This window comes from Scleropages formosus, chromosome 4 (genome assembly GCF_900964775.1).
Source record: "Scleropages formosus chromosome 4, fSclFor1.1, whole genome shotgun sequence".
Taxonomy (NCBI): Eukaryota; Metazoa; Chordata; class Actinopteri; order Osteoglossiformes; family Osteoglossidae; genus Scleropages; species Scleropages formosus.
This window is the reverse complement of record NC_041809.1, coordinates 11,718,491-11,746,223: the sequence shown is the minus strand read 5'-3', so window position 1 is coordinate 11,746,223 and position 27,733 is coordinate 11,718,491. Positions and strand designations below refer to the sequence as shown.

The following is a 27,733-nucleotide window of genomic DNA, read 5'->3' as shown; positions in this document are numbered from 1 at the left end:
AGAACAAATTCTATTCAAAGGAAAAAAAAAATGTAATATGTGGTAGATAAAGTTAAGTAAAAACTATTTGCCAATGGCATTTTTTTCAGTTTGGAAAGTCACGCTGCATCAAAAAGCACAGGAACATCAAAACAGGCCTTGTTTTAAATTTAACATTTAACACTAAGTTATCAGGCAGTGCTCATGGCTTGATGTGGAATATGTGTGAAAACAACCCAATATGTGTGAAAAAAAGTGCATTCTTTCCCAGCTACTTTGACAGTGCAAAATATCTCTGATTTCAGCTCTTCGAAAAATTCCTACTGCTCAGGACATCTTTAGCCACCATGAAATATTCAAACACAGATATGTCCTGGTTATTATGCTAGCACCATATTAAAAAAAAGCAAATCTTTGCACACTCTGCAGCTCTCTGCTGGGGAATTGCTTTTGCTGGGTGGTGTACTATTGAACTGTCTTTTCTTCATAGATAGGGGTGGTGGTGGTGGTGGTGGTTGGGGGCACATACATGGGTTTAAACCAGTTAATTTCATTGACTCATTTCTAATCGATGTTTTATTGCTGCTGTTACATTGCATCTTCCGCTCTTCACAGCACTCACACCTGGCATTGAGTGAGCGAGTTCAGAGCCATTAAATGAAAATGCTGAGCAGATTGGAAATGTATTTTAGTCAAATGCATCACTTTATTTTACCCTTTAAACTAGTGCAAACATAAAGAATGAAAACAGACCAGTTGTGCAAATTAACATTACAATGATGATAATTTTGGAGTTGCCACCCTACTGAATCAACTAATTATTAGCCATTCTTCCAGTGGTTGGTTTGAGGAAATGCATACTAAATGAATAAATCATACATTTTAGAGTAAAAAGTCATTCTTAACCTGTTGCAAACATATGGTGACGTTGTCCAAATTTTTAGAGAAGTGATTAACATCACAAACACTTTACTTCAATTAAACACACACGCACATTGTCTGAAACCACTTGTCTCACGTGGGGATCACGGGGAGCCGGAGCCTAACCCAGCATCACAGCGCATAAGGCTGGAGGGGGAGGGGACACTCAGGGACAGGACACCAGTCTATCGCAAAGCACCCCAAGCAGGACTCAAACCCCAGATGCAACAAAGAGCAGGACCTGGTCAAACCCACTGCACAACCACGCCACAGTACCACCATACTTCAATGAAACTTTTTTCTAATTTTTCTTATTATTTTTACCCAGAGTAAAATATCAACTGATTGATGCTGGGTATTCCTTAAGTTTTGGAATTGTAACATGTTCCTTCAATAAAGACATTTTATTATTTATATTGTGTTAAAAGTAACACATTATATTACTTGTGTTAGTTAGCAGCAGATTCCTGGAAGAAACAGACCATACAAATGAGCAGTTCTTTAAGAAATACTAAGTTACACTCATTTTTTTTTCCCTTTGCTTTCAACCTTTATGGCCAGTGTTGCAGACATGCCACATAACCTCTCGCTTTTGCTGTAGGTTTTAAAAGTCAGTAGCCTTCAGTCAAATTTGAACATCTACAACAGTACACCATGAACTGACAGGTGTTTCCTTAAACTTTCCTACAAAAAAAAAAAAAAAAAGACATTGTCCTTTTTACCTGAGGTGAACCACAGAAAAGTCATGATTGTTGTTCTATACACACGCAAATACACAACCCACTGGAGTCGGCAGGACTCCTGCTGCATTCCCCCAGGTGCATGTGACCTCCCCAGACTTCAAAGCCTGATTCTGAACCACAGAATATGTGCCCGTGTCTCGGGTGCGGCCAGGGCCAGTAGACAAGGGGGGGGGGCAGAAAAGAGGATTACAGGGAATTATATATCGACTCTCTGGACAGTTTTCCTGGATGCATCAAATCTGCGTGAAATTAGGTTTTTGAAGTGTTCTGCAACAGTAGACAAAGAAAGCAAAGGCAGTTATTAGCGTGGCTTCCTCCGTTCAGCTTATAGTGGAAGTGTGCATCCTCTACTTTTAGAGTCAGGTAGAGGACAGGGTACCTTGGTACATTTATTCTTGTCCTGCCTGGCATTCATAGAGGACTGTCCTTTCAATTAACATTGGCTAATATCAACATTTCACCCTTAGACCCTCTTCTGGAACGTGCACACACTTCATAGCTACAGATATTTTATGTCAAGATTGCTTTGCATCTTTAATGAGCATCTCAGCTGAAAGTAGTCAGTGAATCAGAACTGGTAATGAGCGCATTAATACAAGCGGTTCCATTTCTAGAATATCAATATAATTAATTATACCGTTAGAGAATTCTACATTAAGGATGTATAAGGTCTTAGGGAAATGGGTTCTCTACACTACACTGTCTGCACTATGTGTTTCATAATACAGCAGTAGACTTCTATTACTTACTAATCAGTCTCACAGATCAGTTGTTGAGCTTGTTGCTTTCACACAAAGATTCACTTCACATAGAAAGGTCATTTTTCCATTTATCTTAATCCATGCTTACTTAGCTCAGATTGCTTATGCATTCTATGATTATTTACTATTGAAATGAATGCATTTCAGTAGGATTCCATATGCAAAGTAGGTTGAGGCCATGGCAATGGTCCCTTGGGGAGTCTTTAAGCTTGAGCATAGATTCAACTCATTAAAGGCCCCTTCATAAAGCATATTGCTTCAGCGGCAACCATCACTGGAGTGAATGGAGGCTTCCTCTGTCTTTGACCCTATAATGTTCCTCCAGGCACTGTGACAACTCAGTCATTCCTAAGTTGCACCACTGTTAGAGTAAAGTGAAGTTCCCAATAGCAGCGGCAATTCCCAGCATTTTTGTTCAACAGCAAAATCCACATATTCACTATAGTTTACACATGTTCTTTTTCGTTCATTTGACTTTGTCCTTGTTAACGCACAAGAAGTTTGTGATTTCCATTGATTTCTGTTATTTTACCTATTTCAAATGAAATTAATAAAAGCCAATGGCTGGTGATGAAGTATGCTGTCTTCTATTTGTGTCTTTTCTGTTATGCTAATAGGAGGTGAGGTGGTGCCGCGGGATTGGCCAGGTCCTGCTCTTTGGTGGGTCTGGGGTTCAAGTCCTGCTTGGGGTGCCTTGCGATGAACTGGCATCCTGTCCTGAGCGTGTACCCTTGTGCCCTGTGTTGTCAGGTTAGGCCTCGGTTTGCCATGACCCTGCTTGGGACAAGCTGTGTGTATGTGTGATGCTGATAAGCCCCAGGGACTGTAATAGCAATATATAAGCTATCCTTACCTATACCTTTTGAAATTAAGAGTCTAGAACAGTTCTTTCTTCATTTTAATTGTAAGAACTATAGGTTAACTAAAAAAATAAAACAAATAAATAATAAAAGACAGTGAAGGAATATGTCAGTCTCTGCTACTTTTGACATACAGTAGCAGTCATTCAGACATGACAACTGTAAAACAGGCAAAAGCAAAATTTGGCAGATCACAACCCGGGTTGGTTTACTACTGGACTTTATCCAGTTTCAGTAATACAAATCTCTGTATATTCCACTAAAACCCCAAACATAGCTCGCATTTAAATATGCTTACAACTCACTATTTGCAGCCAAATACTGTCTTTCAGTGTCACAAAGTGCACAAAGATCCAAAATTCAAAGCAGGGCTGGCCAACACTTTCCATTGAAGAAACATTTTACATGAGGAATGCTTCATCTACTACCATACATTAATCATGCCTACAAGAGAAACAGTCAACACAACCAAATCTGGCAAAACAGATAAAAAGGCCAGACAATAATAAGGAATTGCTCACAAACAGTTTTGCAAACCAAATTAGACTTACAGTTATGACTTAAATAGGGTGCGACCTCTTGTGCAGGAGTGGGCTGTGATAGTGTGTAAGGGTTGCAGTTTACATATACATTTATTTATTCAGCAGACGTTTTTCTCCAACACGACTTACAATGGATACTATGTAGTGTTTCCATCCCACACACCTTGTTCACCAAGGTGACTTACACTGCTGGATACACTACTTACAATGGATCACTCATCCATACATCAGTGGAACACACTCTCTCTGTGTCACTCATACACCAGTTCCAATATGTTTTAGAGTTTTCAGTAATGACTCATTTATTTAACTTGGGCAAGGCAAGGTGTGTAGTTTCAAGGAGAAAACAATAAACAATCCAATGAAAACACCCAACCAGGGGCACTTGGTAGGATAGCAGTTAGAGCTGCTACCTTTTAATCCAAATGTTGTAGATTTGAATCCCATCTCCAGCTATAGCATCCTTGAGTAAAGTACTTACCGTAAAATTACCCAGCTGTATAAACTGCTAAATAATTATGATTAGCTTAACATTGTAAGTTGCTTTAGAGAAATGTGTCAGCTAAATGACTAAATGTAATGAAACCAACAACAGTAACATCTCGAACCATACCATATCTCAGTTGCTAACTCTTTCACACACACATTGTCTGAAACCACTTGTCCAAAGCAGGGTCGCAGCAAGCCGGAGCCTAACCCAGCAGCACAGGGCGCAAAGCTGGAGGAGGAGGCGACGCACCCCGGACGGGATGCTAGTCCGCCGCAGGGCACCCCAAGCTGGACTCAAACCCCAGAACCACCGGAGAGCAGAACCCAGCTAAGCCTGCTGCGCCACTGTGACCCCGGCTAACTTTTTCTGAATTACAAATTCACTCAAAAATTCAAACTCTTTCATTATTATTCTCATCATCAACCATAAAATTAGAACTATTCCTTATTTACATTCAGTTTACACCTTATCAATCAGATGATGGAATTCTAAAATCTATAAATTCAAAAAAAAAAAAAACTTTATTTCAATTAATAAATTTTAAAAAAATTACAAAATTCAAGCATGAATTATTCTGTTCTGGACAATTTTTCTGATTATGTGAATACACTGCATACTGAAATGGCCAGCATTTCCAAGTATTCCAAATTGTACATTATGCAGCAGCCATCAGTAAGACTGCACAACACTGCAGTGCTTGTTGTGTGTTGAGATTGACATGGTGCCTTTGGAATTGAGGGTGCTGTAATTTAGCGAACAAGCTTGATCTGACCGTAACCTGGTAGGCTGTGAAGAAGTAAACACAAAGATCTGAAACAGACACCAAGGGGAATGACGTCATTTAGTGTGGGGGGAGGGGGAGGCAGACTTGCAATGGAACATGGAGACGTGATGACTCATTAGACCGTTTGTGGAGAGTTATTAAACTCGGCCAACTGAGGGACACTGTTGATGAACGCTTCCTGCAGCACCATTACACTGCCTTGGAGCTTGTGGTCGGCCTGTCCAGACAGTGCACCTAAAACTGCAGGAGAACCCTCTCAGAGACAACGTCAACAAAATCCTAACAAAGCAAGCACTAATTTATCATTTTTAACCAGCCCTGGATGTTATGGTTTTTATTAGCTTATTTTAATAACATTGGGAAAAGTTGTACACATAAACTATACTATTGGAAAGCTACTGGGATATTAATAAGAAAAGACATATCGAAAAAATATTTTCCAGTGATAAACAAAAATTGGCTCGCTTCTTGGAGTGGCTGGCTTCTATATGTAACCTCAGCAGAATAGAGCATCTTTGAAATGAGGTGGAAGAGGAGATGTAGTACACTAGCCTGAGATTTGAAGACTATGCAAGGACTGGCAGTAAAATCACTATCATGTTCATAGAACTATTCTGAGATAAAACAAGATATGCATTATCTCAGTGGAACACTGTGGCAATGCAAGGATGCACCTGATCAGCAACAATATTTGGGTATGCTGTGGTGTTCACGCACTGCTCAGTTTATACTAAAAAAGCCTGATTTCTGCCAAGAAAATAATGTGCAAAAATATCACACAAGCACCAGTCTTTATAGCTGTCAAGTGGGTAGGAAGGATCACGGATATGTGCTGTTTCCACAAAATTTCAACCCTTCGACCAGCATATCATTTAAATAATAATACCCTTGAACATCAATATGATTTACATTTAAAAAATAATTAACACTGCTCCATCTACTTTTGATTCAAATCAATATGATCTTGTAATATGTTGTATGCTTTAGCTGACTTCAAGTAAATAAACATTTTATTTTCTCCGAAATTGTTTAAACTAACCACCAGAATACATATGACATATATACTTAGAGCAAAGAAGTCCATGGATTATTTACTGTATTTTTTACACACAGAGTGTCACACACAGAGTATAGGTATATGTGTGGGTGTGTGTGAATAAATATTTACACAGAATCTGCAAAGGAATACCCAAGTACTGTATAACAGAAGGTATTTGGGTGAAATTACTTAATTCCTGGGTCAAACTGTTTACAAATCACACTGCTCCTTCTGCCCTCTATTAACAAGCAAACCACCATTTAACTTCATACGTCCTTTGTGGAACCCATTTTTCTAAGATAACACCTTCAGCTCTCTAAATGTAACAGAAGTTAAATATCTTCAGGGGGAGTTTCAGTGAAATGGTGTATTTGCTATCTTGGTAATGCAAAAGTTTACCAAGTATGAGCAAAAAAATATTGTATAGCAGTAATAGCAGTGCAGAGATATGATCTAGAGACTCAGAATTCAGCCTTTGAGTCTATTTAAGATACTGCAACAAAACAAAATGTAAGCTATATCACACATGCAGCTTTGAATACAGCATCATGCTTGTAGTACAGACATTTCAGTATTATCAAATGGTTTGTTCTCAATGGTAATCTATATCAGATTGTTGCACTGTGCTGTACCTTTAATGGAAACAGTTATGGTTGCTTGGGTGCAATCCAAAGACTCTACTGAAATCGAACAGCCATAATATTTTCCATCTGTTTGTGATGGACATGGATGTGCCACTAGTCAGACCTGGCACTATCACAAACACTTCAGCCCCTAAACCCTGCAATCCCTTGACTTACAGCAGTTTTGCTCCACTGAACCCAACATGATCAGGTTTTGTAATATACTTGTAGCCAGACATCGTATTACATTTTGCACAGATAAAATGCATGAACAAGGTTGGCCCTCTGTAAACATCCCTAACAATTCAGCTTAGCACAAGGAACCAGAAATACAGGCCATGGAGAAAAACGTTAAAACAAGTAAAGTGCCACTGAGCTGAGCTCAGAGCTGTCATACATAGCAAGAAAACAATGCATCAGTGAGTCAGTAATGGTCCTGGACAGTTCCATGAAAAGATGAATAGTGTCATTAGGAATTGCTCTAAATAACTCCAGCCAAATTCAAGAATTAAAGCAACTGTACTGATATGTATATGGAATCTTTGTGGAACCAGGTCCCTGCACAAACCTGGAGTAAACTGGACTGTCAACTGCAGGGGTCCTTAACCATCCTTAGAGACCAACTTGGCAGTCCATGTCACACATCTCCCCATGTTTTATGCATTGCTACTGTCCAGCAATTGCCACAACCACAAAGGGCAGGATGGCAGATTTAATACGTAATAGGTGGTCACCTGGAACTTTTCTCTTTAATTTACATTGTTTTGCCTACAGTCTGAATTTCCCATATTGTTGTAGCAATTGTTGAATCCTTTTGCCTTTGGATGCAAAGGTCACAGGTTCAATTTCCATCGCCAGCTGTAATACCTTTGAGTAACATACTTAGCCAGAGTTACTCCAGTAAAAATTGCCCTGCTGTATGAATGGGTAAACAATTACTGGTAGCTCAATTTTGGATAAAAGAATCAGATAAATGTCAATATTATTATTATAGTAGAACTAATTTTTTAGCTGTGATGGAGCATTTCTTCCATACATGTAAACGGACATATTGTTTAAAATAACATGTATAAAATGCGTATAGTGTTCAGACATAGATGCAGTGACATCTTATTTGTAGGACCATGTAAATTGTAACAATGAGAATGTTTACCGAGATGTGTTTAGTATTAAATTGCAGAAAGAAAGAAAACCCAAACGCTACATTTTACATTAGAGTGGCAGCTTGATTCCCAAGACAGCAAATAAGGAGTTGGGAATTCTTTCACAACAGTACTACCCAAGTACTACCAGCAAGAGTCCATTTAGGAAGTAGGTGTTGAGCTGATTTCACTGATTTTATGTTGGTATTTGAATTAAAGAAAATACATGACTTGACCTTTTTGTAGTATTTATATAGTACTAAATGGAACTTTTTTTGTAAAAGGAAGAGTTAGAGTTGAAACCTCCTGAACATAGCTTACTGGGATATTCACACATGCAAATAGTGCACTGGGATGTTTGTTGGAAACAAAGTGTGTGTATCGTGACTTCCTTGCATTTCACCTCTGTGCATAGCTGCCTGGGTCACAGTAGGAAGGACCTTGCTGAGGGGCTCTCCAGGGACTGGAAGTGGGGACTCAGCAATAGCTATAACTACACTATATGCACCGTGCTGCCCCCCTTATGGCAGCTATTCCTTTATAGCAGCTTCAATGACATCAAGTGCCAGAAACTCCTTGTCCATTAATAAAAATAATGGAATGTTTGATTAGAGGGGGCGCGGTGACGCAGTGGGTTGGACCACAGTCCTGCTCTCCGGTGGGTCTGGGGTTCAAGTCCCGCTTGGGGTGCCTTGCGACGGACTGGCGTCCCATCCTGGGTGTGTCCCCTCCCCCTCCAGCCTTACCCCCTGTGTTGCCGGGTAGGCTCCGGTTCCCCCGCGACCCCGTATAGGACAAGCGGTTCTGAAAATGTGTGTGTGTGTGTGTGTGTGTTTGATTAGATAAAGCCATTTCCACCAGGAGGGTACCCTATGGATAGTCCAAAAATGAAAATAAAGTAATAATAATTACTATTACTGTGCTTATTTATTAGGATTCATTGTTTTCCATCCATAAGCTAGGTTTACATGTACCTTTATTAGTTTTTTCACTCATGTTTCTTAACAGCTTGTCTTTATCAGGGTTGCAGTGGTCCAGAGGCTATCCTAGAATCACTGGACACTAGGCAAGCAAGGGTGCACTGTGAACTGGATGCCAGTCTATTGCAGAGTATCCATGCACACCCCTTCACACACTACAGCAATTCAGCATTGCCACTTCTAACTGAACTGCATGTTTTTGGACTGTCAGAAACCTAGAGAAACGTATGGAAAACACAGAGACTCCACACAGACTGAGCTGGATTTGAACCTATGCCCATACAGCCCAGCAGCCGAGCAGAGGCAGCAGTACCTTCTGTTCCCCCGTGCCGCTCGGTGCTTACATGCTGTTTGTTGCAAACATTTACATGTGGCCAACACCTGTTCATTGACAAACTACACCTGTGGTGTGTACTATTCATTTGCCATTTACTACTTCTATTTGAAAAATGTCCATGGTATTTTGCCATTCTCAACACTACTGTCAAGGTGCCCAAAAATACTCCTATTCATAGGCTTTGGAGGAATGTGAACATCCATCATAAAATTTATACTCCGCCATGGGAATATCCATAAGACATTTGCTACATTGACAATAACACATTATGAAAATTCCCAATTTTCGGCGCTTACGTGATAATAAACTTGGACAAAGTTGAAAGTCAAAAGTCACATTCTAACTGGTAGTTCTATGCCATTTCTGTACTTGTATCCATGTTGAAACTGAAGCAAAAAGTATTGTACAATGAGAAACTGAACCTTACCAGCTTTTGACAATACACTGAAAAGGGCATTACTTTTTTGTGGAATGTGAATGTTCATCCTTGCACACAAGCTGTTCTGAATTAAGTGTAATAATATAAATATTTCAAATAAATGTAATACATGTTTTTATTCAATAATGCACATTTAACAGCCAAAGTAGGTGGAGGTCAACCAACATAAAATGAATCCTAAAAAAAGAAGAAAAAATCTGTACAAATGGATGGCAGCATTTAATTTCCAAAACTGAAACCCATTTTCTGTTCCATTCTTGAGATGGGTGGTTTTTAGTGCAAATAATGGAGTGATCAAATGCCTGAATTTTTTCTCCAAATTGTATTCAGTGTACTGCAGCATCACATTTTTCCCCCCTTCACACCTGACACATTATTGTTATTAGTGGATTTTTTTCAACTCTTCCATCCAAAAGTTACTTACAATTGTGTCCATATACTGTAAACATCTTAGTCTTATAAAGAGATTTTATGCAATTTTAAGCACTTTTTTTTTCCCCTGAAGGGCTCTGTCTTTCCTGGCACTTGAACCAGCAGCCTTCAGTCAGAGTTGTTAGCATTCTTAAAAATCACGCAACTTGATGCCGTGAGAACGCTTCCCTTAAGAAAGTTTAACTGTCCATTTGTGAGAAGTATTGTACACTCTCCATAACCTTTCTGAACCACCCCTGTAGCAGCCTCTGTAAGTTCTCCATTTGTATTTTCAAAAGCACTAGACTGTGCCAAGTGCTGTCACACAGCAGAAAGATTGCTGCTTTTGCCTTCAGAGAGCATGGAGAAAAGGTGAGTACTTTTCAATAGAGTGCCAGCTGCCCAGTCATGAAGCAAGTAAAGGTCAGAAGAGAAAAGGAACTTAATTTGACTTATACAAAGAGTGAGAACGTCATGACATATAATTTATTAAGCACGCTGAATTTAGAGAGAATTGTATAAATGCTAATGGATTACATGGTTTAAAATAGATGCTAGTAGCAGGGGGCTTCAAAAAGATTTTATTATGACTGGAACTTCAACTCTCTTGAAAACTATATACTGATTACAGCAAAAAAAAGTCTGCTGTTCTAAGAAGGTAGTAGAGCCAGCAATGTAATTCCTTTTTAAAACTTAAAAAAAAAGCCTTTCAAGAAAGACTTAAGACTTTCAAAGAGCAGGAGCAGGGACTGCAAAGTGTTTCACTGTTTTTTTTCCTCCCCAGGCCTGGGTATATAGGATTTATGGGGGAAAGAACAAAAAAAAAAAATGTTTATGTAAGTCAAAGCCATTACACACATTATGCATACAAAAGTATTTAATTTATGAAGCCACCCCTTGAATCAGCTAGGACTTGATTCTGAAATTCAAATTTTCATCAGTGCATACAAGTTGAAAAATGTTTTCTTTTTCTTTCAAAGCTTAATTTACTAGAGAGAGAGGAAAAAAAAAGTGTTTCTCCGAGAACGTCAAAGCCATTGCACACATTTAAACAGATTGCATAAATTATTTAACATGAATCTGGGAACCATTTGCTTTCACACTAACAACTTTTTATGACTATTTATCAAATCTAATTTGCATTATTATTGTAGAAGATGGCAAGTTAAAATCCAACCACTCCTATAAATATTTATTTAAAACATAATATAAGGGGATGAATTCATACCAATGCACTTTTTATTGTTCTTGGAGATGTGTGCTGCTTTGCAAAAAAAAGTGTTTGCTTAATTACACACACACACACACACACACACACACACACACACACACACACACACACACACACACACACACACACCTGTTTGTCCCATAGAGGGTCGCAGGGAACCGGAGCCTACCCGACAACTCAGGGCGTAAGGTCGGAGGGGGAGGGGACACAGCCAGGACAGTACGCCAGTCTGCCGCAAGGCACCCCAAGCAGGACTCAAACCCCAGACCCCCCAGAGAGGAGGACCCAGTCCAACCCACTGCGTCACTGCACCCCCCGTTCTGCTTAATTAATAAATGTAAATGTAAAACATAAGGATACACATAGGGATCACAAGGAGAGGACATGTCCTGCCAACGTTCAAGCAAGCTTTTCTGTACTTGTTATGTATACTGAAATTCATGGCCTCTCAACACATGACGAGTTGTTAGTCCACTGAAGGGACTCATTTATAACAAATCTGGGACTTATTATGGTTAATACCATAGACTTTAGAGTATTTTTCATTAGTACTTCAAATAAATGGCTGTATTTCTTGCTAAATCAAAAAGAAAAAAAACATACTAATGCAAGAGGTGCAATTTGGTAGGGAAAAAGTGAATTGTAATACCAAAATGAAAACATCTGATTCCAGTGTCGCCAGTGGCACCAGGTTTAGTCCACCCAGCCACTCAGTGTAAACAGAGGTTTGCTTCAGCCAACAACTTCACCTCTGAGAAGTTTGTTATCCTTGCATCAGCTGGCAACAAATGTTAGAAATCAATAGCAGCTTTATTGGAAATAGCATGATACAATGGAAAGAAATATAATTTCCCACTAAGCCTCATGTGAAAGACCCTCAAATTGCTTCTGGTAGTCACTGGGGTGTGACTATTTCAGTGAAAACATGTTGTGTCTTGTCACAAACTGTGCTTTGAACCAGGATATATTCTGTTCTTAGCCTACTGCCCTGTGGAATTATTCACCTCTATGTTTGGATTCATGGAAGGTGTAAATATTTTATTAACTCAATTTTCCCTCAGGGATCTATCTATCTATCTATCTATCTATCTATCTAACAAATGTTTTCATGACGGATTTGTGAAAAATAAGGCAATATGCCAGTAAAAGCAATGCACCAGTCTTGAGAAAAAAAATGCTTCGGCAAGTTTTGTGCTGAACTCCTATATTGTATTATTATTATTATTATTATTATTATTATTATTATTATTATTATTATTGTTGTTGTTTTGCCCTGTTCCTAACAAGTTATGAAGTGATTAATTTTTCCTCTTTACTGTAGCAGTTGGAGAACAAACGGTGACACTGCAGGGGTCCATTAGCAAAAAGACCACCCACTTGTTGCCAGCTTGAGTGATGGTGCTGCTTTATCTTTCTCAATATTTTGCTCTACAAACACCCCCATCTGGTCATCCATCTCTTCCCGTTGTTGATTAGAATAAGAAATATATTTATTTATCTGTTTAAATGAATATCCATAACTATACACTGTTAATCAATAACCCCATCAATTTAAATGTATCATTTATTGGTCAATATTAGCCATTATTCTCAGTAATTTACATATTAGAATAATTTAATGAACATTTCTCAAAATTATGGATTTTAAACAGTGGTTGCTACTAAATCACTGCACCCTCACAAAAACTTCTAGAGTACTATGTACTGTACATTGCAAGGATTATTATCTTTCAGAGACAACAAAAATTATGTTTTTTAGTACTACAGCATCTTTATTAAAATTAAATCATACAGAGTCATTTTCAGTGCCATCTTGCAGCTTACTCCATGTGGTGTGTATACATCTGTCGAGAAACAGCACTGTAAGTGCAGCACAGGCAATGGAAAAAAAGTGAAAACAAAATTAAAATTAAGATGATAGGATGTATAACAAACACACACACAGACAGTCTGAAACCGCTTGTCTTAAGTGGGGTCACAGTGAACCGGCGCCTAATCTAACCAAATTATCTACTGAGAACTTTGTCATGACTGTAAAAACTAATTCTAGGTAACCCTGGATATCTGAACAAACCAAAAATAATGCGTAAAAGGCGAAATGTTCAGCATTGACCATTTCCTTGACATATTTTCATCAGGATGGCATTTTCAACGGCTTTGATCACTCAGAGGTGGCTGTTCATTACGGACTTGTTGATGTTGCCTCTTGGAAACAACCCGTTAAACCTCACTGACATCATTCAACAGTGTGTTAGGATGCAAGTTTAGATCTTTCTATGTCTGTGGAAATAGCAACATTAAATGAGGCAACATTTTGGAACTCCATCATATCCTGGTTGAAATTCTCACATACGAAAAATCTGTGTAACAGACATGGTGAACAAGAAAACATAAATCTGACCAACTGCAAATATAGGTTCAGAAAAGCATTCTTATTCTTGTCCAGAGCACCTATCGTAAATAACATAAATAAGTATATGCTGTAGTGAAAGAGGATTGATCATGTGCCTTTTGTGAGACCGGAAATGACTATTTGCCACAATGTAAGGGATTCGATTATGAGACTCTTCCAACTGTTTCACCTTTCTTCCTATATACACCATTGACAGAAGGTGGAATCCTATATCACTGGCTATTTTGTCACAGTCAGCAGCAGTCACACTTTAGACGGCCTAGGTATCTGCAGATTGTATGGATGAGGTTCCAGTACCAAATGGACCCTGACCATCTGGTGATAAGGTTTTGACAGCTCAGATCAAAAAAAAGACTGCAGAAATAGCAAATTCTGACAGCAGGACCTGAGCACAGGACTGCAGGACAGCAGTTAAACCCTAGAACAAATAATCCTGTGCCCCATGTATTACACTCCATTTTAATTGTACTCCATTGCTTTATTATTTAATAACATTTTATTGGTTTCACATTGACTCCAAACATGTTTCTACATATCGCAAAAAAAAAAAAAAAAAAAAAAAAAAACATGACTAGAAAGACAATCAGGAACTGTTGATATCCTGAGTTTTATGCAGGTACTCATGTGATGAACATTGGTGCATATGGTGGAAAGAAACAAACTGAGTGCATTTAAGAATCACATGTCTGCATCTATGTCTCTCTTTCTGCTAAAGTAATGTACACATTGTATTTTCTTTGAGATGAATATTGCTTTGGAGAAAAGTGTCTGCTAAATGAACACACACACTGAAACTACTTGCCCTAAGCAGGGTCCAGCGAACTGGAGCCTAACCCAGCAACACAGAGCGGAAGGCAGGAGGGGGAGGGGACACACCCAGGACAGGACTCCAGTCCATTGGAAGGTAGCCCAAATAGGACTCGAACCCCAGACCTACCAGCAAGAGGGACCCAGCCAAGCCCGCTGCACTGCCACGCCCCCCTAAATGAATACATGTAAATGTAAATGACACTGCAACAGGACTATAAACATACAGATCGTACATAAAGAGCCATCGTGCCCTTTACTCAGTACTCTCCATGTGGTGTCACACCCCGATGAAGATCTGCAGTGCTCAAAGGAAATCCCACAGTGCATTGTCACACATAGCATGTGAGTCTAGAAATCTTTGGTATGAGGCACTGATGTTCTGCAAGGAGGAAGGAGCAGGAAGTCCAGTATCAGTTGTCAGCTTGGTCCATGCCAGTGATATCAAAGCTTACATCAAGTACCTACCTCTCAGTTCAAAACTGAGGCAAAAGCTTACCCAACAGTGAGTTCATTCATTGGCCCTTCAAAAAGCCATCATGGAGGATTGCACGCTCATTATGGCGCCTGCCGCAGTCTTGCTGTGTCAAAGGCGAGATTACAAGGCTTTTCTTTGCCCTGGAGCATCCAGATCCCATTAAGGCACCTTGGCAGAAGCACAGCTCACCGTCACAGGCAAATGGCCGGGACCGCCAGAGTTTCACAGAAAGGACCATTCATCACACCCCTTCTACCACTACTACTGCTTCCCCACCTTTGAAATGTCAGCCTGAGCCAGAATCCTACTGACACATGCGCACAACATCTTCAAGAAATAACAATAAAAAGGCATGAGAAGCAGGTGGAGGAAAATGCTGTTGCCCTAGTGGCTAATTGCTCCAAGCTATTCATCCTTTCAACAGGCTAAACAATCACAGAGGTTGTTTTAAACTGCTCATGCGTCTGCCATTTCAGAATCTTTATTCAACTTATTTGGCACAAGATGTGTGACTGAGTGTAATCATTACTGGCAATCATCTATCCTCATCAGCAATTACTTTCCTGCAGCGATGCAGTGGGTATCACACAATGTACTCTCCATCATGCAAGATGGATGGCTTACCATGCTTACTCTTAAAATATTTCCTTAATTAGAAATATAAAATGTTTCATAACTAACAGTATGAATGTCTAAGTATACCCTGACATGAAATTTTTCCCTCAGTATAACAAGGTATCTGTGATTTTTATCTTTTTACTGGTGTTCACATTTAATGTCAAGATAATGCAGATTTAAATATGTATGAACTGCCATACAATTTTAAGTGGATTCTCCAAATACTGAAATACAGTCTGAGATGTAATGTGATGATGGGTGATGGGTTATTTAAATATAAATTCAATTGAAAATGGTGCATTTATTCCTGGGTAATGAAATGAGAATCTATGGTATAACTCAGAGATAATAATAATATAAAGTTCTGTCTTAAGAATAACGATGATATGGGAATAATTATAGGGACAGAGAAACCATTAGTTTATATAGTTACCTCTTAAACCATCACCTATATAATCCATAACTTGCCCTGCAATATTTGAATGTTCTTGCACATTTCTTTTAAGGAAACCAAACAAGGATCCAGTTACTTTTTGACGTTTTCCCCATTGGATTTTTCCATACTCATGGTCAACATGCTGTCACATGACAAAGCTACTGTATGTGACCAAACGAATCTGCATCATGAGACAATAACCATTCCATTTTCCTTTTTTGTCAGATTGTGGACATGTTTTTGTAGGGTCTGCATGCTACTCTGTTCAACAAACGCAGGTCTCTGTAAGTTTGCACTGATGTGGCTATGAAAGTAGTTTTGATCAGATTCCATATTTAAAAACAATGCTTTTACAAAATATTGAGAAAAATGTTTTCTCTGTATTCAATAGCATTTAAGTTTCATCAATATAACATTATTTAGTTAATTAACTGCACAGTCCCCCTCCACGAACCACCACCTTAACGTGGTGGAGGGGTTTGAGTGCCTGAATGATCTAAGGAGCTATGTTGCCTGGGGCTATATGCCCCTGGTAGGGTCTCCCAAGGCAAACAGGTCCTGAGTGACAGACGAGACAAAGCGCGGTTCAAAATCCCCTTATGACTATTAAATCAAGGTCTTCGTTTACCCCGCCCGGTATGGGGTCACTGGGGCCCCACCCTGGAGCCAGGCCTGGTGGGGGGGTTGGCATGCGAGTGCCTGGTGGCCAGGTTTATGCCCACGGGGCCTGGCTGGGCTCAGCCCGAAGCCAAGACGTGGAGTCGCTCTTCGGTGGGCTCACCACCTGCCAGAGAGGACATAAGGGGCCGGTGCATTGTGATTTGGGTGGTGGTCGGGGCCGAGTGCCCGGCCGACCCAAACCTCTGGCGCCAACTCTGGCTTTTGGGACTTGGAATGTCACCTCACTGGCGGGGAAGGAGCCTAAGCTAGTGCAGGAGGTTAAGAGATACCGTCAAGATATAGTCGGGCTCACTTCCACTCACAGCTTGGGTTCTGGAACCACTCTTCTCGACCAAGGGTGGACTCTCCACTATTCTGGCATTGCCCAGGGTGAGAGGCGGCGGCGGGCGGGTGTGGGCTTATTAATAGCCCCCCAGTTCAGCAGCCATGTGTTGGAGTCTACCCCAGTGAACGAGATGGTCATCTCCTTGCGCCTTTGAGTCAGGGAACGGTCTCTCACTGTCGTTTGTGCTTATACGCCTAGCGGCAGTGTAGAGTACCTGGCCTTTTCAGAGTCCCTGGGGGGCGTGCTGGAAAGTGCTCCCACTGGGGACTCTGTTGCTCTACTGGGGGACTTTAACGCCCACGTGGGTAGCGACAGTGACACCTGGAGGGGCGTGATTGGGAGGAACGGACTCCTTGATCTGAACCCGAGCAGTGAGTTGTTATTGGATTTCTGTGCTAGCCACGGTTTATCCATAACGAACACCATGTTCATGCATAAAGGTGTCCATCAGTGCACTTGGCACCAGGATACCCTAGGTCGGAGGTCGATGATCGACTTTGCGGTCGTTTCTTCTGATCTTCGGCCATATGTCTTGGACACTCAGGTGAAGAGAGGGGCTGAGCTGTCAACTGATCACCACCTGGTGGTGAGTTGGATTCGATGGCGGGGGAAAAAGCTGGACAGACCTGGCAGGCCCAAACGCATAGTGAGGGTCTGTTGGGAACATTTGGCGGAGGCCCCTGTCAGAGAGGTCTTCAACTCCCACCTCCGACAGAGCTTCAACCATGTCCCGAGGGAGACTGGGGACACTGAGTCCGAATGGACTATGTTCCACACCTCCATTGTCGGGGCAGCGGTTCGGAGCTGCGGCCATAAAGTCTCCGGCGCCTGTCGCGGCGGCAATCCCCGAACACGGTGGTGGACACCGGAGGTAAGGGATGCCGTTAAGCTGAAGAAGGAGTTCTATCGGGCCTGGCTGGCTCATGGGACTCCTGAAGCAGCTGACGGGTACCGGCGGGCCAGACGGAACGCGGCTCTTGTAGTCGCCGCGGCAAAAACTCGGGCCTTGGAGGAGTTCGGTGAGGCCATGGAGGAAGACTTTCGGTCGGCCTCAAAGAGATTCTGGCAAACCGTCCGGCGACTCAGAGGGGGGAAGCGGTGTTCCGCCAACACTGTTTACAGTGGAAGTGGTGCGCTGCTGACCTCAACTGAGGATGTCCTCGGGCGGTAGAAGGAGTACTTTGAGGATCTCCTCAATCCCTCCGACACGCCTTCCGCAGAGGAAGCTGAGGCTGGGGACTTGGAGGGGGACTCGTCCATTACCCTGGCTGAAGTTGCTGAGGTAGTCAAAAAACTCCTCCGTGGCAAGGCTCCGGGGGTGGATGAGATCCGCCCCGAGTTTCTGAAGTCTCTGGATGTTGTGGGGTTGTCTTGGCTGACACGCCTCTGCAGCATTGCGTGGAGTTCGGGGACGGTGCCTCTGGACTGGCAGACCGGGGTGGTGGTCCCTCTTTTTAAGAAGGGGGACTGGAGATTGTGTTCCAACTATAGGGGAATCACATTCCTTAGCCTCCCTGGGAAAGTCTATGCCAGGGTACTGGAGAGGAGAATCCGGCTGATAGTCGAACCTCGGATTCAGGAGGAGCAATGCGGTTTTCGCCCTGGCCGTGGAACACTGGACCAGCTCTATACCCTCACTAGGGTGCTGGAGGGTTCGTGGGAGTCTGCCCAACCAGTCCATATGTGTTTTGTGGACCTGGAGAAGCCATTCGACCGTGTCCCTCGTGGCATCCTGTGGGAGGTACTTCGGGATTATGGGGTTCAGGGCTCGCTGCTACGGGCTGTTCGTTCCCTGTATGAACAGAGCAGGAGCTTGGTTCGCATTGCCGGCAGTAAGTCAGACCTGTTCCTGGTGCATGTTGGACTCCACCAGGGCTGCCCTTTGTCACTGATTCTGTTCATTATCTTCATGGACAGAATTTCTAGGCGCAGCCAGAGAACGGAGGGTGTCTGTTTTGGTGGCCGCAGGATCTCGTCTCTGCTTTTTGCGGACAATGTGGTCCTGTTGGCTTCATCAAGTCAAGACTTGCTGCGTGCACTGGAGAGGTTTGCAGCCAAGTGCGAAGCGGCGGGGATGAGAATCAGCACCTCCAAATCCGAGGCCATGGTTCTCAGTCGGAAAAAGGTGGATTGCCCCCTCCGGGTTATGGGGGAGTTGCTCCCTCAAGTGGAGGAGTTTAAGTATCTCGGGGTCTTGTTCACGAGTGAGGAAAAAATGGAGCGGCAGGTTGACAGACGGATCGATGCGGCGTCCGCAGTAATGCGGTCATTGTACCGGTCTGTTGTGGTGAAGAAGGAGCTGAGTCGTAAGGCGAAGCTCTCAATTTACCGGTCGATCTACGTTCCTACCCTCACCCATGGTCATGAACTCTGGATCATGACGGAAAGAATGAGATCGCGGATACAAGGGGCAGAAATGAGTTTCCTCCGCAGAGTGGCTGGGCGCACCCTTAGGGATAGGGTGAGGAGCTCAGTCACCCGGGAGGAGCTCGGAGTAGAGCTGCTGCTCCTTCGCATCAAGAGGAGCCAGTTGAGGTGGCTCGGGCATCTGTTCCGGATGCCTCCTGGATGCCTGGGGAGGTGTTCCGGGCTTGTCCCACTGGGAGGAGGCCTCGGGGCAGACCCAGGACACGTTGGAGAGACTACGTTTCCCAGCTGGCCTGGGAACGCCTTGGGGTTCCCCAGAGGAGCTGGAGGAGGTGTGTGGGGAGAGAGAAGTCTGGGGGGCTCTGCTTGGATTACTGCCCCATCAACCCGGTCCCGGATAAGTGGAGGAAGATGGATGGATGGATGGATGGATGGATGGATGAACTGCACAGTCTTGATTTACCATGAATAGTGCATTTTTTATGCAGTATATCCATATTATTATACATATCCCATGTATTTTACTGTTACATGAGCACACAAAACAATGTAAAATGTCCTATGCTGCCATTATTTCAGTCACAGTTTTTTGTAAGCACAGTAACTCGGTATAACCGTCAACACAATGCAATCTGCTTTAGAAACTAGACTGGCATGGTGGGTGATATGGTGGCACAGTGAGTAGCACTGCTGTCTCATAGTGCCTGGGTGGTGCAAGAGAATGTGGGTTTGATCCCTTTTCAGTCTGTGTGGAGTTTGCATGTTTTCCCTGTGTTTGCTTGGGTTTCCTCCCACAGTCCAAAGACATGCTGTTCAGGTTCCCCCATAGTGTGTGAGTGTTACGGAGTGTGCGTTTCACTGATGGATGGATGGATGAGTAGCTCCTTGAAAGTAGTGTATCTAGCAGTGTAGTCACCTTGATGAATAAGGTGTGTGGGCTAAGTTGTAAGTTGCTTTGTAGAAAAGTCTCTGCTAAGTGAATAAATGTAGAAACTAGGATTGTTACAGTTGTTTACAATATAATTTTTTTTCATTTAAGATGTGAAATCAGTCACAGAAGTATGTAATTATAAACCACAAGTCACAAGTGGGTTTCTGAGAAAAGTAGTAGCTTAAGGCACACACACATGCTCACACACACACACATTAAGAGATATATCCATAGATTTCCATTATACATGGTTGATGAAGGTATGATAATTATATTGACTTCATCCCAAAAGAATGACTCAAACGAGAACCTATTTTTGGCTAACATTTTTCTGAGACACCACGGCTGTTTGGATGGGCTGTGTCTGCTTCCCAAGCATTAAATCACTTCCTGAAATGGCTGGTGGCCTTCTAATATTGGAAAAACTGCATTAATATCTGTATTCTGGGCCTGAGGAACTGCTTCAGTAAACAGAATATAATTCACACTTCATGATTTATAGCACACCACAGACTAATTGGGCAAGAGTTGTGAAACCAAAATTTGAGGTGTCTGTATACCGTCAAAAAAGGAAAGTCTTGTGCCATACCGTGTGCCAAATGTGCCAGAATGACAGTCAAGAAGATAGGAGGCTGCCGGCATTTCCTGTTTGGTGGTGTTTAGTTCAGTGGTCTGATCATCAGTGAGAACTTATAGGATCAAAAACTAATTGAAGACGCAGCCCTGATATCAGCCATTTATCACTTGCTTGCTTTGCGATTAGCTGTAATGTGCTGTAATGTCTCAGCAATATTAGCAGTCAAAGATATTAATTACTTGAAAGTGCTGTGCCATCATAGCTTCTCGTAGTGAGTAAATGAGCCTTCGTGATGGATTCTTCTGTTTACTAGGCAGCTTGCACACTTACAGTGGATTGTCCTCTCCCACCTTCCCCAGCTCCCATCAGCAAGAGCTACTTCAGAGTCAGAGGTGACTCTATTTCACCAAAGGACTAGCAAATAGTCTCAGAAAGGCCATAGGAATGTGCCACCTAAATGGGAAAATACTAACTGAATTTCACGTGAACCCAGAGAAAGGGCCATCACGAATTACCAGACATGTTTTCTACACAATACAAATACAGTATTTTTTCAAAAATACATAATCCAGAATTTTTTTCCAAGAAATGAACAGTAACTACACTCATTTTCATTATTACAATTTTTCTTTTTATAACAATGTACCATTGAGTCAAAGTCAGCTCTTGGCAACAACTTGTGTAGTTTTTACATTACATTTATTGATTAGCTGATACTTTTGCCCAAAGCGACTTACAATGTTAAGGTTCTTAGAACTATTTACCCATTTATACAGCTGGTTAATTTTACAGGAGCTATTTAAGGTAAGCACCTTGCTTAAGGGTACTTCAACTGGAAGTGAGACTCAAACCTGCAATTTTTGGGTCTAAAGGCAACAGTGCTAACCACTACAGTATTAGTTGCCCCCTTTTAATGGAGGGAAGTTTGTAAAAGTGGTTTACCATGCATGTATCTGGACAGTAGTAGGACACCCAGCACTGAAAGAACATGCAAATTCTGCAATGACTGAACCAGTTTCAAATCTAAATTCCTCCCCTTTTGGCCTTGCACCCTGTGTTTCTGGGTAAGGCTTCAACTTGCTGCGACCCCGCTTGGGTCAAGCAGTTGTTGACAATGAATGGATGCCACCAACGAGCTTTCATCTACCGCCTATAAACTTCAAACAAAATACCATATTTTGGGGGAAAAAATTCCTTTTTCTTGTTTTCTTATATAAAATGGTCAATTAATCATTGGTGTGACTTCTTAATGCCCAGAAGCTTTGTGCAGCGCAGAGTAATTTTGCAGATCCCAGTTGACTGGGTTGACAAATGCTGATTGTGTTTTCATTAATTTTCATTCAGCAACAAAGACAATCGCTCCCATGAAGCTCAGTAAGGTAGGTCTGGACATTTACAACTGTTCTTTAGAGTGGAATTCAACTCAGCCTCACACTCACTCACTCACTCACAATACTCGTGATTCCTCCCTGTGCATTCATTATCTATTCTCTACTCATTTATGAGTCTGGCATTAAAAATAGGTCAGAAATGGCCTCTTTGGATGGACTAATTCACTGAAACAGGAATCAAAGATATACGAAAAATTAATTGGATTCAACCACACCCCATAAAATGAAAAACTGGCCACACTTAATTGCTTACAGTACATGGAATTCACCTATTTGTGATAAGTTGAACAGTGGAATTAAGAAACAATGGAAATGCTATTGACACTGAGGTGTTTTGAATGTGTATCTGTGAATACTGTAAAATATTAAAATATTAAGAGCGCACATGCGCGCACACACACACACTCTCTCAGAACCGCTTGTCCCATATGGGGTCGCGGGGAACCGGAGCCTACCTGGTAACACAGGGCGTAAGGCCGGAGGGGGAAGAGGACACACCCAGGACGGGATGCCAGTCTGCCGCAAGGCACCCCAAGTAGGACTCGAACCCCAGACCCACCGGAGAACAGGACTGTGGTCCAACCCACCACACCCCCCAATATATTAAGAGCATATTTAACTAATTTACATTGTAATTAGTAGTATGGCACAGCGCTGTGGGTTTGGATGGGGCAAAGAAGGATGCAGAGGCAGCGTTCACTTCAAGCGTTTTATTAGAACACTGGAACACAGGGAAATAATGCTCTTGGTCCGAGGACCCCGTTTTGTCTAGCCAGCCTTCCCAGCCTGCTTAGAGCTCCCAGGCTCTCCTCTTTCTCTCTCTGGCAGACGCAAACACTCCCTTATATTTCCCGTACGTCACCAAACACTAACCAATTAACATTTAACACATTTCCTGCTCAAACACAGTAACGAGGGTTGTTACATAGGCCCCGCGTCAAAAAGAAATAGTGGCGTCCCCGCTGCTGCCTGCCCCACAAATGTCCCAATGTCCAGCGTTGTCCCTCCTTGCCTCCGGTCGGCAGTAGAGGTCCTGGGCGCCCAGCGCTGGTGGTTCCATCGGGGACAATCGCAGTAGCCCTCCACGGCGGCACGCTCGAGGGTCAAAGCGGCCATCCTCATCCCTTGACTGCCCGGCCTCGGACCCCGTATGGCTCCTTTGCTCGCACGTGGCACATACATGGCAGCGTCCACGTGGCTTTTGCCAACCGCCTTGCACTCCTAGCAGCTAACCGCCTCCCCTGTGACCTCTCCACGTTGTCCCAGCTCCGTTGTCGGGGGCGAACATCTGTCTTGTGCCCCTGGCCGTCTCGCCACATGCCTCACCACTCGGTCACTTTTCGGAAGAGGACCCGGGCAAGCCACCCTGCTTGCCACTCTCACCTCTGCCGCCTCGCCGTACGCCAAGCCCACAGCGACGCTTGTGAGCCTGGCTGCCTCTTTTTGCGCAGCCCTCCTGCTTTAGCGCCGTTTGCTCTGCCGTGCTGCACTAACTTAAGAAAACTTGTCAGAGCTTCACGCTGGCTGGGTGCTTTCCTCCCAAAAACGGCGAAATCCACATCTATCTGTCATCCGACCTCCTTGGGTATGCGTCACTCTCCGAGGGGCGACTTTCTTCAGCCCCCGCACTTGACGGCGGTTCGCTGCCTCTTCCTGCCGCTCCTACCGTGGGCGCAAGTTGACTCCACTCGACCTGCTCGCCTGTCTTCAGCGGCACCTCGCAGCTCTTCTCCGCCGTTTTCACCACAGCGTGTGTTTCCCCAGGGTCCCCCTGGACACCTGTGCTCTCAACCCACTTCTCCGCCTCGATCTCCACTGTTGCAGACTGTTCATTCACCGGACGCTGTTGTTCCATCCCGTTGGCTTTCACCCTCACGTCATTTTCACTTTCCTCCCTCTCGGTGTTCAACTGCTCCTGTATCTAGCCTCTCATTGTTCTGCCCCATCCCACTTCTAACACCATTGTGGTGCGCAGTGCCGTGGATTTGGATGGGGCGAAGAAGGACGGAGAGGCAGCGTTCATTTTGAATGTTCTATTAGAACACTGGAACACAGGGAAATAATGCTCTCGGTCCGAGGACCCCGTTTCCTCCAGGACATGCACGTCTAGCCAGCCTTCCCAGCCTGCTTAGCGCTCCCAGGCTCTCTTCTTTTTCCCTCTGGCAGATGCAAACACCCCCTTATGTTTTCTGTACCTCACCAAACACTAACCAATTAACATTTAACACATTTCCCACTTGAACACAGTAACGTGGGTCGTTACAGTAGCGCTGTTTGATATATCATAATTACTGACTATAATAAGCTGAATGCAACGTATACAATGAACGTGATATTTCCACTGTGACACGGTACATCCCATCTCCAAAAGCGTTCATGTGCCATGAATTGACTTTCACTGGTCTATGAGTGTAGGATGCCCTGTAACGTGCTCCATGTCAAACAAACCCCAAATACATAACAAGTCATGGAGTTAACTTGTCCTGACACTCAAATTGTGACCTAATAGCTCAAGCAGAGATAATGTCTGCATTTTTTTTTTTAATTCCATTGTATATTTACATTGTGTTTGCATAAATACTTGGTTCATCTCCGTTTCCTTCCTTCCTTCAATGTTTTCATGTTCTTCATTTGATACTCTAAAACATGAAAAAATCTGATTACCATGTAAGACTATTTTAAAGGAAGATCCTCTATTGCAATTGCCTTTGAAGTAAATTTGCAACAGATTCACCTAATTTTAATGTTGATTAAAACATAATGTATGCTAATTAAAATCAAGCAAAATGCATTAATCCAGATAAGTGCAATTAAGACCCATTACGATCAAAATGTTTTCCTTTTTCAAGGAAAAGTGCTTCTCTTTTGTAGACACGCATAACTCATTTATCTTTTCCCCACCATGATTTTAAAAGATATGCATTACAGATGTTATCTCTTCAATTGCTGTATAATGCATTCTATATAGCTAAAAGATTAGAAATGTGTTTGTTTACTTTTGGCTGCAGTGAGGTTACTTGAAAATTTAAATTTAAACTAAAAAAAGCAATAATTAAATAAAGCCCATCCTGAATCTTGCTCATTTGAATTTAAATATCTCAAAGAGAAAGACCATCTGTTCCAACAGTAGACAATATATATTAAAGTAGAAATAAGAGTCAGAAATTATTAATACTAGCTGTGAGAGCTCTTTAATACTGCAGGCAATGGAGCGCCACACTTCAGACTTCTGTGTGGGGTGAAAACTGCCAAGGCCTTCAGCAATGACACAGTCTACAAGATGACATATAGCCACAAAGCTCCCTTTCACTTCTTTAACCCTTCATTGTATGATGGTGCACACTTTCAAGTAAATAATTTTGCCCCAGTGGCGTGAGATGACGCAGCGGTTTTGGCTGAGTCCCGCTCTCTGGTGGGTCTGGGGTTCTTCTTGGGGTGCCTTATGACGATCTGGTGTCCTGCCTTGGGTGTGTCCCCTCTGCTTTTGTGCTCTGTGTTGCTGGGTTAGGCTCTGGTTTGCAGTGACCCCGTTTGGGACAAGCGGTTTCTCACAATGTGTGTGTGTAACTTTACCACTGGAGAAGCCATCCTCTGTTCTGTTGCATTTGTGAAAAACAGACACACCATTTATTCTATGCACATAGAAATCGGAGTACACAATGTGGCTGGGCATACTAATGAAATACTAATTTTTTCCCCCATCATTTCTATAATCACAATGCCTGACACTTAGTTATGGGAAGAAAAATAGCTGCTTTCGGTCTCTTTTGCATGAAAAAGAAGATTATAAAGTGAAGCCACTGTAACACTTGTTCGGAGGAGTCAGCTGCCCGCCTTGGCTTGCAGCCAGTGCGGTTGCTTTGTCTCTGTCCTTGCAACACACATTCTCCACTTTCTAATTTTTATTTTAAATTTTATTTTCTTTTTATTGTATTTTCTCTTGTTAGTTTACCCATGCAGTGCGGTGGCGCAGTGGGTTGGACCAGCTCCTGCTCTCTAGTGGGTCTAGGGTTCGAGTCCTGCTTGGGGTGCCTTGCGACGGACTGGCGTCCTGTCCTGGGTGTCCCCGCTCTGGCCTTATACCCTGTGTTGCCGGGTAGGCTCCAGCTCCCCCTGACCCCATATGGAACAGGTGGTTCAGAAAATGTGTGTGTGTTTACCCATGCTTTACTTCCATTCACTGTTTCTATCAACAATGAGAGTGAACTCAGTGCCATTATGCTTTTAAATGTATATTATTATTTGCATTTTCTCGATTTTTCTCAATTTCACTTTTGTTTATGGCCTAACTGAATTTGGGCAATAAAAAAAGAAATAAGTAAATGAATAACGCTTGGTCACTTACCGTAATCGCTGTCATAGAACAGGATGAACTTCTGCCAGCGAAGCTCAGTCACTAGCCTTAGCATGACGTCATTGAGGCGCACAGGGGGCCGTGCAGCCAAGGTGTAGCGCTCTCCATCAGGACTCGGGTTCAGCTGGCAGGCTGTGCGCGGCAAGCCATCGCGGTTGCGCTGCACGAAGAGGTGTGGGATGTGCATGGCATCGGTCAAGGACTGCAGCGCATTGGCTGAGGCACAGCCTGTGGATGACACCAAGGCCAGGATGCCTTGGGTCATGAGCTCACATGCTGCAGGAAAAAACAAGTGAAGAGTGTCACTTTTCACCACACACAAGTCTTACCTATGTTTGAAGTGCATAGAATTAAAATAGACTCACAATTTTCCCAGAGTAGTACAGTTGCATTAAAATCAGTTATTGAATTGTAAGCTGAAACATGGTTTTAATGCATTTTCATAAAAAATATATATTCACACACACAGAGGGCATATACTGCAGACAAGATCTGCAAGGGACTTATGTCCCATCTAGGGTGTAACCCCCCCACCAAGTATTGTGCCCAATGATTCTGCGGTAGGCTCCAGCTCACCTAAGGCCTTGCTCAAGATAAGCAATAATTGAAGTGAGATGGATGCATATACAAAGCATGTAGATTTATCATTTACCAAGTAATCAGTATTTATTAACACCCTGCTATTCAACAACATTTAAGATAGCCTAGTCAGAAAGCACACATATTCAGACGCAAGATAATGGAAGGGTAAATGGTAGCAATCCTATCACATAAGAAAGTGCTTATAAATTAACAGTTTTCAAAAAAGTATATTTTAAGAGGCCTTCCAATCAGAGGGATACCATCTTCAACACAGCTGTGAATAGGTCAGCATATCTGTTGGGACTGAATTGTGAAGGTAGCATGAAATATTAATGTAAAGTCATGAAATAATAGTTGATATTTTGCACAGAATAAATGAGAAACACATTTGCCATTTATGGACTTTCTAAATCTTTAATGAATATTGTTGCATGTGGTACTCAAGATGAACTGAGTTTTTTGGGTTTATTTCAGGTAAGTGTTTGTACTGT

At 42.5% G+C, this 27,733-nt stretch overlaps 1 protein-coding gene across 1 annotated transcript in view; it reads right to left on the bottom strand.

Moving 5' to 3' along the window:
* LOC108932713 (glutamate receptor ionotropic, delta-1-like) overlaps positions 1–27,733 on the bottom strand; it is a 284,710-nt gene that overhangs the window by 92,697 nt on the left and 164,280 nt on the right. Inside the window, 1 exon segment of the mRNA XM_018749280.2 lies at positions 26,652–26,936. Within this exon segment, the coding sequence (XP_018604796.2) occupies positions 26,652–26,936 (285 nt within the window).